The 21,193-nt window shown below is 38.5% G+C and overlaps 1 protein-coding gene across 2 annotated transcripts in view; it reads right to left on the bottom strand.

Moving 5' to 3' along the window:
• The window catches only part of Arf4 (ADP-ribosylation factor 2), a 37,532-nt gene extending 19,745 nt beyond the window's left edge, over positions 1 to 17,787 (bottom strand). Inside the window, exons 1-2 of one of the 2 annotated variants that reach the window (XM_069327915.1) lie at positions 17,611 to 17,776; positions 1,072 to 1,250 (exon numbers count right to left, since the gene is read on the bottom strand). In XM_069327915.1, coding sequence (XP_069184016.1) covers positions 1,072 to 1,120 — 49 coding nt within the window. In that variant the 5' untranslated portion in view covers positions 1,121 to 1,250; positions 17,611 to 17,776. Of the gene's footprint in view, positions 1 to 1,071; positions 1,251 to 17,610 lie in introns of both variants that reach the window. The other variant, XM_045737764.2, reaches the window with a different exon arrangement.
• Positions 17,788 to 21,193: the final 3,406 nt, after the last annotated feature.

Raw genomic sequence — 21,193 nt, 5'->3', positions numbered from 1 at the left:
GCATAAGAAATAAATTTTGTAATTTTTTTCTTAATTCAGTGTTGAACTGATTGGTCATGATGGGTTTGTACATACCTAATTGTGCTTGGGACTATAAGGATTTTTCACTACACTAATTATCATAAGGTAAACAAACTTGTATATACATTAGTGGTTATAGATCTTCCCACTGAAAACAACAAAACAGCCCTGGGGAGATGCCAGGGTACTAGAAATTTAACAAAATCTCCCATGCATCAAATCAGCTTTGCCCTATGCCGTTCATTTGAGTGAAGTCACAATCCACTGTATAGTGTAGCGGAGGATTTTGTAAATATATGAGCAGTAAAATTCGCAAGAGCAGCAGACCCAGTACGTATTAATGATTAATGGATTAGTGACGGTATATGTTTTCAAACATTGGTTATTTAATATTCACTGTAAGTCCAAACAGCAATTTAGATATCTTCAAGTAGAAATTTAGGATTAGCCACCAAAGCCTTAGGCCACATCAAAATTATTTTGGCCACTTAACAAAATACCAGTAGAGGTTCTGTTTGTTAAATGATACAATAACCATTGAGAAGTAAATTGCATTTATAAAGGTGGGCATCTTTAAATTTTCTTTAAAGTTGAAACCTCTTACATTCATAACTGCTAGCATTTCTAGATAAATATTATTTAGAATAAAACGACAACCAGTGACTGAAGAAAACGTGTCTTTTCATCCAGAGCATGACAGTTTTCCTGAAAACTTTAGTGATTTCATAAACTGGTTGATGTTTTTCACAACCACTAACATCTTAGTGGTAGTTTTCTCAGTGGCCAGCTATATATAGGCTGTGTATCAAAGTAATTTTACTATTTTGACTTCTTTAAACCTGGTGGGAACACCTTTAAGTAGGCCCATCATTACATTTTATCCATGGGTTGCTGCTCCAGAAATGTACTGGGACCTGCTCCTTTAGTACTTGCACGGTACTTTTGAAAATTAGTTACGCTGTAGTTGCCTTAAGCTCATTAATATGCAAGAAGCCTGTCCTGAAAGTGCCAGTTATATCAGCAAAATGTTGATGTATAAACACCACTAACTTGTTGGCAGTGCCTGTGGCGTCATTAATTTCAAATGAGTAATGTGCATGGGGAAGCCTTTCTCACTCGTGTTATCTCAGCCTCTGACTTCATGTAGTTCAGAAGTCGTTTACCGAGTCACTAAGTGTACAGTAACTTGTACCTTAACTGGGCTTTAGATTCCTCAGCGAGATTACACCCTGCAAAATAAAATTCATAATTTTCAAGATAATAACAATATTAAGAAAAACACTAGAAAATTAATTTCCATACCAAAACAGTACTTTTAATGGATTTACAATTTGAACATGTCAAAATACACAGCTAGTATTCAACTACAGAACTTGTTACATAGCCAATTTTGGATATTTGTTAATTTCAGATTCTGTACTGTACAGTAATTTTGATTCTTACTGTATCAATATCAGTATTACCCCATTTATCACTTTCACAAAGGTAAGTGGTATTGCTGAAGAAGATAGGGTATTCAAAATGATATCCAGTCACCATACAAGTATCATCTACACTAACCAGCATTGCAGAATACTACCACTACGTGGTACCATAGCCACTACACAACACCACAGTTCCCCAAGACTAAACACCTGTTATTTACTTGTGGCCAGCTTTGAAAGTTGTTCTTCTCCTGCATCCCAGTCATGTATAAAGGTCAGTAATTAACATTTATCTTGTGATATAAGTGAAAAAACCAACATGATGATGTGATATGAACAACGTTAAACAAAAAATAAAACCACCTTCCATACCCACAAAATTTTCCCTCTGATACCTGGCAAACTATGCTAAGTAGTGATTTGTGTTCAAATAAATAAATAAATAAAATAAACAAAGTGGAATAATTATTTTAAACAAGTGCCCCCAAAAGACCAGACCAAACAGCATGCTCCCTGCCCACGAATGTCAAAATACTTCATGTATATTGAACAAATAGTTCAACCCCCCCAGTATGGATCAACATAGTAACATGGTTAAATAAATACAGGTACTGTATGATATATTAATACAATAGGGAACCAGATAACAGGATATGATACAGGCATTAAACAAAAATCTAAAGAGGAATGGAAATTTGTGAATGCAACACACAGTATCCTTTAACCCTTAAACTCCTCAGCAAAAGGGATAGGAAAGCGAAAAATATTCAAATTATGTAAAAATTACTTAAAAATTTTAAACAAATCTCCAACTTCAGCATCATGAAACTGTCATCAAAATATTTTAAGTAATTGATTTTAGACGAATTTATTTAAAAGAAGAACGTTTTGTTAATAAAGAGAACAGCTCCTATTAACTGGAACTGATGGATAATGCAGTAATAGAGATGCAAGTGTAACACTGTAAGGTGTTTGGTTTAGTTTATTTAAAATATATATAGAATATGAGTCACAGACAAGGATTTGAAAAAGGCGCCAGGTTGTCGGCCTGAGATCTCACACCTCAAAGCGTTAATGACCTCAAGTGACCCGAGGTCAGATCATGAGAATTTCACCTTGCTTCCGCTAATCTTATAATTGTAGCCTGTTAGCCTACAAACATGCCGACGTTCAAGGAGTGGCTTGGTAGAGTGCCTCAGGCTATCTACTTGTGGGCGGAGTTAGTTACTAGGTTCCCCCAATATATACTCGGAGAGCTATCGATTCGAGAGCATTAAGTTGGCATCTGGTTGGCAAGATGTATTGCCAACATCTTGCCAACCAGCATTAAGTCTGGTTGGCATCTGGGTCCAAAAATGAAAACTCATTCGATTTCAATCAAACTTTTTTGACAAGTTCTATATGAAAAGTGTTTCATCTGGTCCAAGTTTCAGCATTGTAGCATAAATAGGAAGGGAGAAAAAAAATATTGAAGTAGTTGTGAAAATTATGCAAAAATGGTCAAAATCGATTATCAATCAAGTGTCAACTGAAATCATAACTACAACTCTTTGCTATCACAATAGCATATATTAAACAAATATTATTATTAGTTTAATTGGAAAAAAAATTTAAGGAAAAAAAAAAAAAAAAAGATTTTTTTTTTTTTTTTTTTTTAAATATTTTTTTTTTTCATTTTTTTTTGGGGCGATTTGCATCAAACTTACACACCTGACTGTACGTAAGCCTATCTGTAAGGATGCCAATTTTGGAGAAAATTGGTTGATGTCAACCCCAGCCACAGATTTTAGAACCTTAGACTTTATTCATTTGTTTTTTTTTCAATTGACACAAACGTTTACAAAACTCATTCTTTTTTTATTCAATTTACATGAAACTTACACAGTATATGTGGAGGGCATGTCTCTACATTGGGGGGGCTTTCATTTTTCTCTAAGTTCATTTATTGATTTTATAATAGCAATAAACATGCCATATTTGCAAAAAAAATTTGGGGAACTTTGAACATTTGTATTAGGAAAACTAAAGATGTTTTGGAAATTCTAAATCCCCAAATCCTTTATTATATGCTAATGTGTCAGAAAAGTGTCACAGAATAATTTTATCTGAAACGTGTTCTGAAGTGTGGACTTGAAAATGAGTAAAAAACGTTCAAAAAAAAAAAAAAAAAAAAAAAAAAAAAAAAAAAAAAAAAAAAAAAACTTGGGACAATTTAAGCACTTTTCATATACAACTAGAAAAATAATATTGGTTGACATTGAACAACTTTCATTATAATAACCAGACGCCCCCTTAAGCAATAGGAGACCAGCCAGCGGAGCAGAGCAGAGGCCAGCCGTCGAGATAGGCCGTCTGGTTGAAAATTGCAGACCCCCCCCCCCCCTCTCTATTCAACTTAGACTCAGTCCTCGGTGAGTGAACATTTAGGTGACTTGGTCGTGGTTTACAAGTGTTGTGTGATGATCAGGGGCAGTCAATTGTAGTGTTCTCAGATTCTTGGAAGATGACTCACTTTGAATATTAATCTTTAACATTTTAATTGGATTGCTTAAGTTATGATACTTATCATGAAAAATATAATTGTTGAATTTATTATTTAAATGGACTTTATTTTGTTCCCTAGAGATTTTGAGTTGAGGTGAGAAAGCCTCTGTGGTTACTGGTTTCATGGTTTAGAATGAGTACATGATAAAGAGGGGACCATACTAATAATGATCTCTTGATAACATCTTTGGTGAATATTGTGATACAGACAAGTTCCATTCCTTGTCTTGTATGTAATGATCATGAATGGATGGTGGCAGCATTTCGTCTTCTACTATCTACTCTTCTACTTCTACCTATCTACACCTCTCCCTCCACCCCTCTCTGAACTCTCACTTTCAACTAATGACCCTCCTCGCTCCTCCCACCTCTCACCCCAAACCCTCACTAATTACTTCACTATTCATTTCTTTCCTCTCGTTTTCTCTTATACGTTTGTGGCAATGATTCTGTATTCTAGAGTTCTCTCTAGAGTTTCGGGTAACTGATCAAGTGACGGCGCCTTGTAGTCTTAGCACCTAGGTAGTCAAATACCTAGGTTACAAGGTGTTGAACGAGAGAGGTTGCCTTAGGATCTCTGGAGGTGCTCTAGAATAGTTAGCTAACTGAGGACGGGATAACGGACTAGAGAGAGCTGTTTCCCCCGGCCTCGTTAGATAACTGGGGGGTGGAATAATGGACAAGATAGAGCTATTTCCCCCACCCCCCGTTACACAAGCACCTGTCCAATGCACAAAAGAAGAATAGTAGTAAGAAGTGTCCACAAAGTGGATATGCAGCTGGTGCCTTTTAGCATTGCTGAGTAATACATAACACAAATAATAATAAGTATGTTGTTATGCTCCATTTTGTTATGCTCTATGTCCCAAGATATTTAATGTTTTTATGGAAAGCAGAAACACGTGGTTAGAGAAGCAAGCTGATAATATGCTACGAATTGAGTTTTGGTCACACGGTGAATAATTTGACCAGCCCCACAAGGGTGACTGAAGTAATACGATTCAGACAATGAACAACCGGGAAGCAGTCAGAGTGGAGCTGGACCAAGGAGACCACCGGGAGACAAAGCAGCCACACTGACAGATTGCAGCAAAATTGTTCACAGCACTGTGTGCCCAATGCAATGGACCCACCCAATGACCCCAAGCAGCCAGGTAAGCACCAGTCACAACCCCCCCCCCCTCCTGCCACCTGCACCACAGTCATCCATAAAAAGGGCAAGCACAGGGGAAGAGGGGGGGGGGGGGAACATAAAACAGAATCCCAAAGAACTTGACGAGGAAACTATTGGGCCGGAAGCTGTTGAAGGCCCCATGAAGCTCACACCACATGATCCCGGTGGTGGTGAATGGGACAGAACCAGAGAAAATGGTACAGCACCTCAAGCCAAACCCTGCCCACAGGATAAACCATGCAGGCTTAGTTAAAAATTCTGCCCAGCCAGTCAAGCAAACGATTAACAACAGGCACATAAACCCAACAAAAGCACACATACAAGTGGAAGGGAGAGGGAAGCCATCCAAGAACCCAGACCCGTCTCAACCCAGTCTGAACCTGTGACAGAACCAAATAGGATTTTTGCCAATTCACCAGAAATCTGAATCTGACGATATGGAAAAGAACAAGATTCCTGACATGCAGACTAGCTGGGTGCAAAACCAGCCAGGCATGATGTTTTTATTTATTTATACAGTTTTAACTGATAGACCATTTATTTATTTATATTTATATTTTTGTATTTATTTATATATACATTTCTTACATTCCTGTACAGCCACTAGCATTCATAGCGTTTTGGGCAAGTCCTTAATCCTAATTTTTCCCGGAATACGACCCTGCCAAATCGTATAACAACCAGGCACCCATTTTACTGTTGGGTTAAACAGAGGCTACCATTAAGGATTTGCACCCAGTAAATCCTCCCCGGCCAGGATACGAACCCAGGACAAAGCGCTCTCGAAACGCCAGGCGAGAGTCTTACCACCATGCCACAGGGCTCGCTAGGTAGGCTAACACACACACACTTAACATCTGAAGGTGATAAACCACGGCATGCTCCAATCTGGTGAATGCCTTGGAATCCAGAGTCAGGCTTAATGGTAGAACCTGTGGGAGAGGCAAGTCAGAAGCTCCAGTACTAAACCTAACCAGTTCAGGAACTGGGGATGAATAGGAATATGCCAATAAGCATTCTGTAGAGCCAGGGACACCATCCAGGAATCTGCCTGCAACAGCAGGAAGACCCAAGTTGGTCATGTAAACAATTGATAACAAAGTGATTAAAACCTGAATGGTTGAGAATGTAGCGAAGTTCTGCAAGCCCAACGGCAGAATGAGGATTAACTAGTGGGCCAGCCAGAGGCTTAGGGCCTGTGCAGGAATATCCACCCCCCACCCCCAAAAAAAACCAGTGTCCAACACTCCACGATGACATTAGTTGCAGAGAAGACTGCTGGCCCCAGACCTCTGACACCAAAGGAGTTGACAACCACCTTCACTGTAGGCTCTAGGACACTACTCAGAAGGCCTACGCATTGAGAGTAAGAGCTGGCAAAATGGACCCGATGTCCTCACAACAGCATAATCAAAGGGACAAACTGCAAATTGGTTGATGTAAAGCACCCTAAGCCAGTACTTCCCATGGTGAAACAAGGACATCAATCAGAAAGGGCAACAGCCAAAGCAATTACAACGACGGTCTGGAAATCTGACTAGTCTGACAACCTACGCCAACAAGAGTCCTCAGGTGCAGTTAAATGTTCACTTATTTTATTTATGGTTTATATTTATACCGATTGTTTTGTGTATGAAAAATATGAATAGTATTCGGTATAAAATGTATTTTTAAGTTAATATTTTTGGGGGTATGGAACAGCTTAATTCAATTAACTCCTGGGAGACGCTTGCAATTATAACACGCCCAGGTGCAAGAAAAAAATTGTCAAATAAAAGTGTTAATTTGCATTTCCTGATCACAGGAAAACAATAACAAAATCATAGGTGACATTTTGGTCGAAATAGGGCGCGAAGATCTGGCAAAATTGAAGCATTGACAGAGCAAGCGTCGGAGGCGGTCTGTTTCACCGCCTAGCTGTCAGGCAGGAGTTGCCACAAAGATATTATTACAGTACCTAATTATTTCAATGTGTCTGATTTTTCATGTTTTTTGCAGTAATGTTATTCAGTAGTGTAAAGTATGAGATATTTATAATAAAGTGTGAACCAACTGTACAGCTAAGCTCGTATGGTGAGTCAAGACAATAATTGAGGTCAGCACAGAGTCAGTTGACACACACACTCGCCAACATTCCTCCTCCCACCATACTGTTTGTGCTGTTTTTACACTTTATACAAACATTATATACAAGTACAGTATCTACATGTTTTATTTACCATAATTGTACAACTAAACTGGTATGGTGTCCAAAGACCATAGTGGCCACAACAAAATTGCACGACGAGAGCAGCAGCAGCCAGCAAATGATGTCACCTCCCTCGCCAAAATTGCTCCTCCTAACATACTCCTTTTGCTGTTATTTCACTATATACAGACACGTTATATACTTGTATCTACAGTCGTGTTCACCACAATGAACCACTAAGCTGGTATGGTGAGTCCAGACAATAACAGGTCTCCATACAGAGTCAGCAGATGATGCTACCACCCTCCCTCACCAAGATAACTGTTCCCACCATTGCTAATTATCACCACAATCCTGATATCAGAATCCTGGTAAATTTTAATCACAGTCAGGGGTCTTCTTTAACACTATCATTGCTAAATAATAACAGTTACATGAAGTGACACCTTGGCTTACGAATGTTCCTGTTTTATGAATTTTGGGGGTTACGAGCCCAGTTTCTTTGTAAAATTTGAATCGGGTTACGGAACAGTTATGAACTTTGCCTCAAGTTACGTAGTTTGTTTATACTCGTCTGGGCAACCAAGCGAGTGGTTCCTTGTGGCACGGTCGCCCGTGCTTCAGTTTGCCAGTGGCTCCCGCTTAGTGATGATCGAGCTTGAATTCTTTGTAAAGAATTTCATTGTTTTCAGCTTTTTTGGTTTCTAAACAAAGGTAAATTATATACCACACCATGGGTCTCAAGAAAGTCAGTGGTAAGGTTCAACCTAAGAAAACATATGCAAGGATGACCATAGAGGAAAAACAAGAGATCATTCATAAACATGAAAATGGTACACTGGTTTTTGAACTAGCTAGGCAGTACAACAAATCTTCAGGGAAGGAGGAGGCAGTAGAGGATGTCCCTTCCTCATTAATAAAGAAAATGTGTACAGTATGGGAAAAACTGCAAAGTTTTGCTGAAAAGACTCTCCCAGATAAAGCTTTAGCAGGCTGTTGCATTGACCTTATTGATGACAATGTGATGTCTCACTACAGACAAGTGTTAAAATGTAGGGAAAAACAAATGCCTATAGACAGATTCTTAGTAAGACAAGCCAGCAGAGAGCCACAACCCGTTCTTAGTGGTATGCCGGCAAAACATAGGCAAGCGAGTACCCCAGAGAAATCATCAGTGCCCGATGTTATAATCGACTCCCCCTTCCAAATACTATCACCTCTCCTCCCCCCCTCCTCACCGTCTTCCATACGCCAACAAGTCATCAATAAAGGTAAGCTATAACTTGTACATAATATAGTACTAAATATTTGTGTGAATTAGGTATGAAATGTATTTTGAAGTTAATATTTTTGGGAGAATGGAACGGATTAATTCAATTTATATTATTTTTTATGGGAAAATTTATTTCGGGTTACGTACCGTCTCTGAGAACAGATTAAATTCGTAAACAGAGGTACCACTGTATATATATTTTGACTTTTTAGGCAATGCTGTAATCACAAGCTGAACAGCAGTGCTGTTAGCTTATGCTGCATGTACCAGTCTTGGTTGCTCACTCATTTCCGAGGCTCTCACATTCAGGAATGTTGCCCACGATTTTTTTTTTTAATGGCGTCTGTTTACTAGAGCCCTGAGGAAGCTGTTGTGAACCCTGTGTAGCCACGGGACTTGAATCTTACGCGGTACTCACAACCATACATAGCTGTGGTGCGCCTTCCCGCAATAGTTACTCAACCCAGCTATGTATGTATTGCACCCTTAACCCTATCACGCTCCCGGCAGAAGGCTCTCTAACTGTCTCCTCGTGCGCCAAGCATTTCGGGTGACTGCGCGGCAACACTGAAAAGTATATACAATGGGGCCTCGACTTACGATGCTAATCCGTTCCCAGAGACGGATCGTAAGTCGAAGCGATTTTTCCCATAAGAAATAAAGGGAATTGAATTAATTCGTTCCCCATCCTCCAAAATATTAACATACAAATACATTTTATACTGAATACAACGTTTTTTCTAACTACAATACAGTACCAAAGTTCCTCTTACCTGTATGGAGAGCTCTTGATGGTGTATGGAAGATGGTGATGAGGGGGGAGGAGGAGAGTTGTACCTGTTTGGAAGGGGAGTCCCCTTCCATTATCACATCAGGCAGTGATGTTTTCTCTAGAGTACTCTCTGTCCTATGTTTTGCCTGAATACCACTAGGACCTGGTTGTTCTATACTTGTTTGTCTCACTACAAATTTGTCAAGAAACATTTATTTTTCCCTTCATTGTAACATTTGTCTGTAATGATGCATCACAGTGTCATTGAATAGGTTAAGGCAACGACCTACTGCAGCTTGATTTGGGCGAGTCGTTTCAGCAAAGGTTTGCAATTCTTCCCATGCTGCACACATTTTCTTAATTGTTGAGGAAGAGACATTCTGTACTATTGTTTCTGCTCTATGGTCATCCTTACATGGGTTTTCATATGTTGAGCCTTACCACTGACTTTCCTGGGACTCATGTCGTGATATATAATAACTGCTTTAACCCTTAAAGTGCGCATCACGTCATATGACGTGCTGGACGTTGTTCCAGTCAACTGCACATCACGTCATATGATGTGTTGGAGTACTACGCAAGATTTAAACAGCCCGCGGATACACGGGGTTCACCACACCATCAGGGCTCTTGTAAACAGACGCCATTTAAAAAAAAAATCGTAGGCCAAACTCCCGGGTGTTATTGGCCTCAGTATTGAGTGAGCAACTAAGCCTGACGCATGCAGCATGAGCTAACAGCACTGCTGTTCAGCTTGTGACCACAGCATCGCCTAAAAATGCCAAATTATACTTGTTCATGCTATTATGTAGCGATGATATTATTACAGAAGACCCCTGACTGTGATAAAACTGACCAGGGTTCTGATAATAGGAGGATTGTGGTGATATTTAGCGCTGTGCGCCATGGAAGGAGGTGTAATGCTGTGGGAGGGAGGGTGGTGGCGACTGTGTGTGGCCACCTTTTATTGACTGCACGCAGCATACCAGCTTAGTGGTTCGCTATGGTGAACACAAATGTAGATACTTATATATAACATGCGTATAGAGGGTATAAACAGCAAGAGAAGGTTTGGAGCCGCCATTTTGGTGAGGGCGGTGGCGTCGTCTGCACGACGCCACCGTGCAGACGACAGTGTTGTTTACTGGTTACCACGATGGTAACCATCGGTTATTTCTGGTCTTTGGGCACCATACCAGTTTATTTGTACAAGTATGATGAATAAAACAGGTAGATATTTATATATAATGTGTGTATATAGCGTAATAACACCAAACAGTATTGTTGGAGGAGAAATATTAGTGCGTCTGACCTTGAGGGCAGCCGCCGATCAGCTGACTGTGTGAGTAGCCACATCTCTGTGCCTTTACTCACCATACAAGCTTAGATGTACAGTTATGGAGAACAAAACATGTAGATACTTATATATAACGTCTGTATATAGTGAATTATAGCAAAAACAGTATTGTGGGAGGAGAACGTGGGTGAGTCAGATGACTGGAGGGAGGGCGGGAGTGGCTGGCTGGTACACGGCGGTCACTCCTCATTACTTTTTGACTCATAATAGCTACTTAGTGGTTCGTTATAGTGAACAAAACATGCAAATACTTATATATAACCTGTCCTTATAGTGTAATAACCGACAAAGTATTTGTTCACTGATTGACGAACATAATTGAATCAACAATATGCACACCATATTTTTGAGTACACCAATGATTCACTCATTTTATTATATAAATATATCAAACTACACACTATTGAATAATATTACAGCAAAAAAAGTATGAAAAATCAATCAGAGACATTGAAATAATTCGGTAATTATCTCTTTGTAGCAACTCTGGCCTGACAGCTTGCGAGCAACAGACCGCCTGGGATGCACGCTGAGTCAGCGCCTATAATTTGCCAGACTTCCCAGACCTATAGCGGGCAATATATGCCACTTACAATTTTTTTATTATTTTTCCCGTGATCAGTGAGCACAAATTAACAGGTTAGAAAGAAAAAATAATTTTTTTTTTTTCAAAATGACATGCGCCTGTGGGGATGGCAGGATATTAAACCCCGAGCATGTTAAGGGTTTGGTGCTGGTATCCTTATACCTTTCGTGACCTTTTTTACTAATGTTCTTCTAGAGAATTTTATTGCGAACACATTGGTACCAAAATGAAATAGGTAGCTCGAGAACTAATGGCAGGAGAGTAAAAAGAGTATACACATTTTTGTTTTGCCGCTTAAGCGACAAAACCGCACATACCGTTTTTTTTTTAATGTTAGCCGGGCGGGCGAAAGTGTTAAAAGGTCAATGCAACGGCCTGCTACAGCTTTATCTGGGCAAGTTTTTTCAACAAAACTTTGCAATTCTTCCCATACTTCACACATTTTCTTAACACTTTAGCGTTATCACGGCGCTCAAGAGCATTACCACTTTTTGTGTTGAGGTCGCACAGCGGACTCGCTCACGAGTCAAGAGAAAAAATATTTCTATAAACTATTTGTTATGAGGTCGACTTTGGGATAGTTTGAAAATGTCCGCCATGAAATTTCCGTTTTCTCTAATAGCCACAAAGCCTATTTGGGAGAACGGGGTAGCATTGCACCATCGAGGCGAGACCATTGTATTGTTGACACGACAAGTGTAATCAACGTAGTTTTTTATTTGGGGCCGGTCTATCGCATCCTTGTGTGACATTTTTTAATACTAATGTTCTTATAAAACATTCTATTGCGAACACACTGGTACAAAAATGAAATACGTAAATCAAAAATTAATGTCAGGACAGTGAAAAGAGTATACACTTTTCAGTGTTGCCACTCGATCGCCTGAAACGCAGCACTATTATTTTCTTAGGTTAAACCTTACCACTGGCTTTCTTGGGACCCATGGCGAGATATATAATATCTTTTATGGTCAAATGACCAAAAACCCAACACTGAAAATCCGGGTGAAGAATTTACATTGGATACTCACTGGGTGCAAGGCACTGGTAAACTGAGGGGTGAGAGGCGACGATCGCCGTACCACCACGTGCTAGGTCGGCCTGTACGTGTATCAACAAACTCGCCTTCCAAGGTAACCCTCGCCCTCCAAGACATTTTCTGAGGAAATCCTGCTCATATTCCGAAAAACTTGTATACAGGGACACTCATATTCCAAGGTACCACTGTACATGTACCTCAGAATACGAGTGTCCCTGTATACGAGTTTTTCGGAATACGAGCAGGATTTACGCGGAAAATTTGCCTCGGAAGGCGAGGATTGCCTCGGAACACGAGTTTGTTAATACACGTACAGGCCGACTAACGCATGGTGGCACGGCAATCGTGCCTCAGTTTACCAGTGTCTCGCGCCCAGTGACTATCCCGCCTGAATTCTTCACGAGGATTTACAGTTTTTTGTCGGTTTTTTGGCCATTTGAGCATAAAAGTTGTTATTATATATCTCGCCATGGGTCTCAAGAAAGCCATTGGTAAGGTTCAACCTAAGAAATTAGCTGTGAGTAGAGGCAGTAGAGGATGTCCCTTCTTGATTAAGAAAATGTGTGAAGTATGAGAAGAACTGCAAAGTTTTGTTGAAAAAACTCACCCAGATAAAGCTGTAGCAGACCATTGCATTGACCTTTTAAATAACAATGTGATGTCTTAATACAGACAAGTGTTAAAATGTAGGGAAAAACAAGTGTCTTTGACAGGTGACAGATTCTTAGTAAGACAAGCCAGTCTTAGTGGTATGCAGGCAAAACGTGCCAGTGTGTGCACACCAGTGAAGTCCTCACTCCCTGATGTTATAATGGAAGGGGACTCCCCTTCCAAACAGTAACACCTCTTCTCCTCCCTCCCTCCTCACCATCTTCCATACACCAACAGCAGTCATCAACAATGGGTAAGTAATAACTTGAACATAGTTTGTCGATTTATTTAGATGAATTAGGTATAAAATTTAGTTTGAAGTGAGGTTTTTGGGTAGTTAGGAATGGATTAATTCATTTCCCATTATTTCTTATGGGGAAATTAGCTTCGGATTACGAGTTTTTGGAATACGAGCTGTCTCCAGGAACGGATTAAACTCTTAAACCGAGGTACCACTGTATGTCCCTTGTGAGCCAGGGGTTGTTTAATCTTTTGGCAGTTACTTGTTTTGCCCAAAACACTGTGTGTATTAGTGGCTTTAGGTATTGTATGTACTAGCTCTATCTATAAATCTATTATGTTTGTAACTCATCTTCTATGTATGTACTTTTACCTGAATAAATATTTTTATTTTTTATGTTTTGATTCATGAGGAGAGGACAGTGTGTTGTAGAGGCTTAGTTTTGGAGAGAGATATTGGCTAATGAATTTATATCCTGTGTATTATTGAATTCAGATTCCCAGTTTATATTGTCAAGTGCATTTATGAAGTTCCCTATTGCTGCTTTGCTGTGTAGTCTAAAGGCAAGTTTCTTGGTACCCGAGGGTGTTATGTCCCTATTTGCTGAGAGGAAGGTAGAACAGTAATGGGTTGTTCAGACAGTGATCATTCCAGAGGCAAAGGGGGGGGGGGGGGGGAAGGCTGTTATAATAGTTCAAGGTTGTAGCAGATATTTAAATAATTTGTGGGGGTTTGGTGACTGTGGGGATTAGCACACAGGAGTTCATGCTGTTTAGGAAGTATTCGACATGGGGGCTATTTTGTTGACAAAGGTCACTGTTGAAGTAACCTTCTAGGATGATGCAATTTTTGTAGTGCTTGTTGTTTATGACTAGGTTCCTTATATGAGAATGCAGATGTATTAGTATTTGGAAATCTGTAAATAGCTCCAATAGTTATTGACAATTTAAGGGATTTGATCGAGAATTGAGCAAAGGTATCTTGACAGTAGTCGTCTTTATTGCCAACACTTGTGTTAGTAAAGTTATCTTTATAATAGATAGCTGTACCACCACCATTTTTTATCTGGCCTGTAGTTGTAAATGGCTTTATATCCGACTAAGCTGTATAGTTGTTGGGTATGGACTTAGCCATGTTTCTATTAAATTTATAAGGATGAATGACACTTAAATAGTTTAACCAGCACTGGTTTAGGTGACAAGGGTGTGGAGAGAAACTTTTTTTTTTTTTTTTTTTTTTTTACAAAGCATTAACTGCTGGGATTCCCCTATTTAAACCTCCCTTTACATGTAATAGTAAAGCATAAAATTTCATAATACAGTATTTAGTGCTTTTAGACATTTAGTGGTCTTGGTGTTGTTTAGTGCTTAATTAACTCTCAATCAGATATCCTGATTCCAGGCAAGGACAGAAATGGTTGAACACTTTTCCTTTCACCTAATGCCTCTGTTCAGCTACCAGTAGATATCTGGGAGTTAGGCAACTGTTGTGAGGTTGCATCCTGGGAAGTAAGTATTTCAACCTAGGGGCAACCTCAAAACTGCTTGTGTGTATATATACACACAAGCCTACTGTCCCAGACAAAAAGAATTATAGCCCTATATCAAGTTAGAGTAGGACCTGTGCTTAATTACGATTAGAGTAGTGACACTCATCCATGTTGTGAGATGGGTATATAATTGTGTTTCCTCTTCACTTTCTAATGTGCAGAATTTGAATCATTGTACTAGTGCTACACATTTATAATTTATATATAAGAAGGTACAATGGGTTGTGAATTTACACATTTTGATTATCTTGTAAATTTTTACAGTCACTAACATGCCTAGTGTAATTACAACAAAAATATAACTTGCATTAACATTTAAAATATAAAATTACAAGGGACCTTATTACAGGGATTTCATATTCAATATTTGTAATTTTTTCTTCTTCATATAACCACTAATCAAAGGTAGCATTTCAGGCATACCTCAACCCTAAAACTGCTCCCGTCATCATCTAGAGATGAACCCAAAAAGGCCCTGTTGCCTGTGAAAGATTTAATGTACCTTGTAATAATAAAAATTCCTAAGGATTGCATATGGGCATCATTCAGCACTAGAGACCTCTGGCTATCATTTACCATATAATATTGGGAAAACCTTCTGAAAGCCTTAATTGCCTTCCTAAGCATTATAACAGAACTTAACACCATAACAGATGCACCACCATCCATTTAATAACCATAAGATACCTAGGAACCATTGACGATATGCAAAATTTCAAAGACTTTTGGCCTAGGAAGACATACAAGATATTAAAAATTACTTGAAAATTAATTTTCAAAATTTGAAGGTGTTAACATTTCTTCACCTCACTATGGCCCCATTTAAATTATTAGAATTTCCACCCAAGCCCCCCCCCAAAAAAAAAGCAAATGTTTTAAGATATAGAATGGAAAAATTTAGATTTTTTACGTGCACCAGAAAGGGACCTAAAAATGGGTGCAGTTTGATGCTTATTTTTATTGTGAGGATTATAATTAGTACATTTTTGGGGTAATACTTAGTACTGGGTGTTAGTACTTAGTATTGTACTGGGCAGTACTGGGTGGTACCTGGGTGTTAAGTCAGCTGTCACAGGCTGCTTCCTGGGGGTGGAGGCCTGGTCGAGGACCAGGCCGCGGGGACACTAAAGCCCCGAAAATCATCTCAAGATAACCTCAAGATCTCAAGATACTGTACAGTGCTCTAACATTTATTTATACACAGTATATGAAAAAATTAAAATATGAAATTTAGTAATCAGCTAGTTTCTAGTGATGCTCAATGTTAAGAAATTACCGGTACTGTTAAATTCTACAGCTTTATCATAAATTTTACTAGAACATTTACAGTTTTTTAGACTAACAATAACTGTCTTAGAAGCAGAAAGCAGTAGCTAACACAAGTTAGTGTAGTTATGTGCAAAATTGTTCCTATAAATACAAGACCTACAGTGAACAAAGTTATCTATGCATAGAAGTGTGGGATGTAAAACACTCAAGGTAATTTGACCACACCCAGTGTGTTGTTGCTGCCACCAATGACAATGTACACCATTCACCATTTAATTATATGGATGGTGAAATACTAAAACTGTTCATGACTTATGTGAGACCTAAATTGGAATATGCAGCAGTTGTATGGTGCCCAAATCTCAAGAAGCAACTCGGTAAACTGGAAACGGTGCAACAGCATGCTACAAAATGGCTTCCGGAACTAAAAAACAAGAGTTATGAGGAGAGACTAGAGGCGTTAAACATGCCAAAACTAGAAGATAGAAGAAAAAGGTGATATGATCACCACTTACAAAATGCCAACAAGAATTGACCAAATTGACAGACGAATTCCTGAAACCAGCAACTTCATGAACAAGAGGACACAGATTCAAGCTAAAGAAACAAAGATGCCTAAAAAATATTAATTTTCGTTTGCAAGCAGAGTGGTAGATGGTTGGAACAAGTTAGTTAAGGAGGTGGTGGAGGCCAAAACCGTCAGTAGTTTCAAAGCGTTACATGACAGAGTACTGGGAAGACGGGACACCACGAGCATAGCTCTCATCCTGTAACTACACTTGGATTTTTATTTATTTATTTATTAATTTATTTATTGTTATTTATACAAGAGTTCTTATATTCTTGTACAGCCACTAGCACGCATAGCGTTTGGGGCAGATCCTTAATCTTAATTTTCCCCGGAATATGACCCACCAAATCATTTAACAACCAGGTACCCATTCACGGCTGGGTGAACAGAGGCTATAGTTAAGGATTGGCGCCTAGTTAATCCTCCCCGGCCAGGATACGAGCCCCGGGCCAAAGCGCTCACGAAGCACCGGGCGAGTGCCTTACCACTGCACCACAGGGACTGCTTTATTACTGCTAGGTAATTACACACATTAGGTTCCATAACGAGAATGTTGAGTGGTCGACGTGTCATTACTGGTGACAGACCACCACCTCGGGTCACAAGGATAACACCATTAATGTCTCCCCCACACAATAATGACAGCTAACCCATCAACACGTCAAGAACTGTGTATTCAGTGATTCATTACACAAACACAAACATGAATCATCACACCTATTCATCACTACTCGGTATTACCCACACAACACCTCCCCCCCCCAAGCAGCCAAATGCCTGCAGACACGACTGCTCGGGCAGCCTGGGGGTGCCAGCAGCAACAGTGCCCGGGGTGTCAGATATATATATATACAGTGGCGAGACGTCCAGACGAGCGAGAGAAGGGGGCGAGACATCAGATGACAGGAGGACGTCAACCCAGCCCCTCCTCCTCTCTCCTTACTCACTCACCCATTAGAATTCTCATCTGTTTCTTGCCGAAGAGGCGGGAGAACACCGTTGATAAGGTCAGTCCCATGGCGTCCTAAATCCTGAAGTTGGGAGTCTCAATATATTAGAAATACAGTAGCGTGGCGCGCGTGCCACGTCCGTGTAGAGGTCGTGACGTCACCTGGCTGCGCATGGCATTGTGGGAGCGCCAGGTGTCCCATATATCTTCCTTCATATTTACTTGTTTTACACGCCTACTGTACTAAAACATTAATTATAATTCGCCAATTCACGTGAGACAATTTAAACCATATTTTTAAAAGTTAAATTAAAGACTTCGAGGTTATGAAATATGTCCGTACACTCTCCGAAGTTGACAAAGATGGCGCGCTTTGCGTGGGACAATTCACATAAACCATATTGGTTGTCTCAAAATGTACCTAATACAAAACAAATTTAAATCGTTTACTTCAAAGAAAACTACGGTCTAGTTTCTCATCCCATTATATGATTCTGTAAAATTTCTATCACCTGCCACGTAGTGGGTATTAGGTCCAAACTAAAATAAAAATATAACTACGCTACACTATTTATCATTGTTACCATAGTTTATCAGTTAGTTTAGTTCCATTTATTACGCTTTATGAAAAGTTAGAAGTCTGTAACCTTTCTATCACCTGCCACATGATGGGTATTAGATCCAAAATAAACTATATAACTATGTTACACTATTTATCATTGATACCATAGTTTATCAGTTTAGTTCCATTTATTAATGCCCGAAACGCTTTGCGTAATAGTGGCTTTAGGCATTGTATGTACTAGCTCTATCTATAAGTCCACCAATCTTTGTAAAAAAAAATCTTGTATGTATGTACCTTACCTAAATAAACATTTATTTATTTATTTATTTATTATGCTTTATGAAAGGTTAGAAGTCTGTAACCTTTCTTTTCTGCGGTTGAAAGAAAACGCGCTCAGATTGGGGACTTGTTTATTTTATAATAGTAAACAATAAATTAATAATAAATAATAAATTAATAATAATAAATAATAAATTAATAATAATAAATAATAAATTAATAATAATAAATAATAAATTAATAATAAATAATAAATTATTATTATTATTATATAATAATTAATATAATAATAATAACAAATAGTATACAGATAAGCAATTATTTTTAATGAATCAAATAGCTAATTAGGGTGAATGATAAATAATTAGTGACTAATGCATAACAATAAAGTATTAAAGAATAATTATAATGAAAATCATTATAAAGATAAAGTATTAAATCATTTTTTTTGAATTACAATTACTAGTTACATCTATAGTTAGTAATTGAAAGTTGCATTATTTGAATTTACACTAATTACAATTCATGGTAATATTTCTTAGCTATCTGCAAGCTTATCACTTTGTGGGTTCCGGCGGAGCACCCCCAAAGATACCGCAAATGCTTAGCAAGCTAGAACTCATTTACTCCAATCCTGACCCCCCTTGCTCTAAATGCCACAGTAAATACTGAGCTAAATAAAGTCCATCTTTGGCTAACTGCCAACAAACTCACCCTTAACATTAACAAAACTTTCTATATTCTGTTTGGCAATAAATCCTCTAATCAAATAAATCTCAAAATAAACAATATCCAAATGTGTAACAAATTAGATGGCAAATTCCTTGACGTTCTCGTTGACCACAAGCTGAATTTCCAGGGACACATTCTAAATATATAAAAAAAAGTTTTAAAAACTGTTGGCATTCTTTCGAAGATCAGATATTATGTACCCCGCCCTGCCCTGGTGACTCTCTATTACTCCCTTATCTATCCATATCTCTACTATGGTATTTGTGCTTGGGGCTCTACTACCCAAAATCACTTACGTCCTCTAATTACTCAACACAAAGCTGCTATTAGGACAATATCCAACTCTGGCCCCAGACATCACTCGGTACCCCTACTCAAATATCTGAATATGTTAGACATTAAGTCACTGCACATTCTCTCATGTGTATTATACATATAATAGCCTTAGCCAAAGAAAAGCCTTTGATACTGTTAATCACAACTACCTCTTATTTAAACTCCAGCATTATGGAATCCGAGGCCTTGCCCTTGACTACATCCGATCCTATCTTAGTGACAGACACCAATATGTAACCATCAATGATACAACTTCTTCCACTCTACCAATTACCGTTGGAGTGCCACAGGGCAGCATCTTAGGACCTCTTCTATTTCTTATATATATAAACGATCTGCCTAATGTCTCTAATATTCTCAAACCTATATTGTTTGCTGACGATACTACCCTTATCTACTCAAACCTCAACCCACATACACTAAATAATGTTGTGAATAATGAATTAAAAAAAGTCCACTTATGGATGTCAACGAACAAACTAACATTAAACATCGAAAAGACTTACTACATCTTATTTGGAAGCAAATCATCAAATGCAATTCAGCTACAGATAGACAACATTAACATCAGTAATAAAAATGATGGCAAGTTTCTTGGCCTATTCCTAGACAAGAGACTCAACTTCAGCACCCACATTCAACACATAACTAAGAAAGTCTCTAAGACAGTTGGTATACTCTCCAAAATCAGATATTATGTTCCTAACTCTGCTCTCCTCTCACTATATTATGCACTAATCTACCCCTATCTTAATTATGGTATCTGTGCATGGGGGTCTACCACTGCAAACCACCTTAAGCCCATCATCACACAGCAAAAATCTGCTATCAGAATAATAACTAACTCTGCTTTCAGACAACACTCAGCTCCCTTGTTTAAATCTCTAAACTTGCTAAATATTAACTCCCTCCACACATTCTCTTGTGTCAACTACATTTACAAAACCGTGTTCTTAAATGCAAACCATGCTCTGAAACTCTCCCTGGACAGATGTAATAGGACCCATTATCACCACACCAGAAATAAATATCTCTTTGATATCCCCAGGGTCAAACTTAATCTGTGTAAACACTCTATGCAAATTAAGGGACCTAGTCTATGGAACTCACTCCCTAGTGAATTGAAAAACTGTAAAACTTTTGCCTTATTTAAAAGCAAAACCAAAAAGTACCTAACTTCATCTATTTAGTTTCCTACACTGAGCTTTAAATTTGCTCTGTACCTAGTGGTACCCAATCTCCTAATTTTTATGTAATATCAAACAACCTATTCATTGTGTTCATTGCTGTCTTCTTTTATGTGCTAGCCATATGCTGTATTGTGACTACCAATTTTTGTCAACTACCATTCAAGCTGTCATTGCAATCAATCTTATATTGTTTCTGCTGTATTGTGCCTACCAATTTGTTGTCAACTACCATTTTAAGCTGTCATTGCAATCAATCATAGCTATACCTATGTGCTTTAATATACTGTACCTATAATTTTCTCTCATCTTTTTTTTTTTTCATTCCATGTAATCTGTTATCATTTTTTTGTCTATAAATTTTGCAAGTATTTACCTCCTTAAAATTTTCGTAGATTAAGGACCTGCCCGAAACGCTGCGCGTGCTAGTGGCTTTACAAGACTGTAATTACCATAATTGTATCCTCACATTCCTTATGTACATTC

The sequence above is a fragment of the Procambarus clarkii genome, chromosome 20, assembly GCF_040958095.1.
Source record: "Procambarus clarkii isolate CNS0578487 chromosome 20, FALCON_Pclarkii_2.0, whole genome shotgun sequence".
Lineage (NCBI taxonomy): Eukaryota > Metazoa > Arthropoda > Malacostraca > Decapoda > Cambaridae > Procambarus > Procambarus clarkii.
The sequence above is the reverse complement of the archived record's forward strand: the minus strand, read 5'-3'. Positions and strand labels throughout refer to the sequence as shown.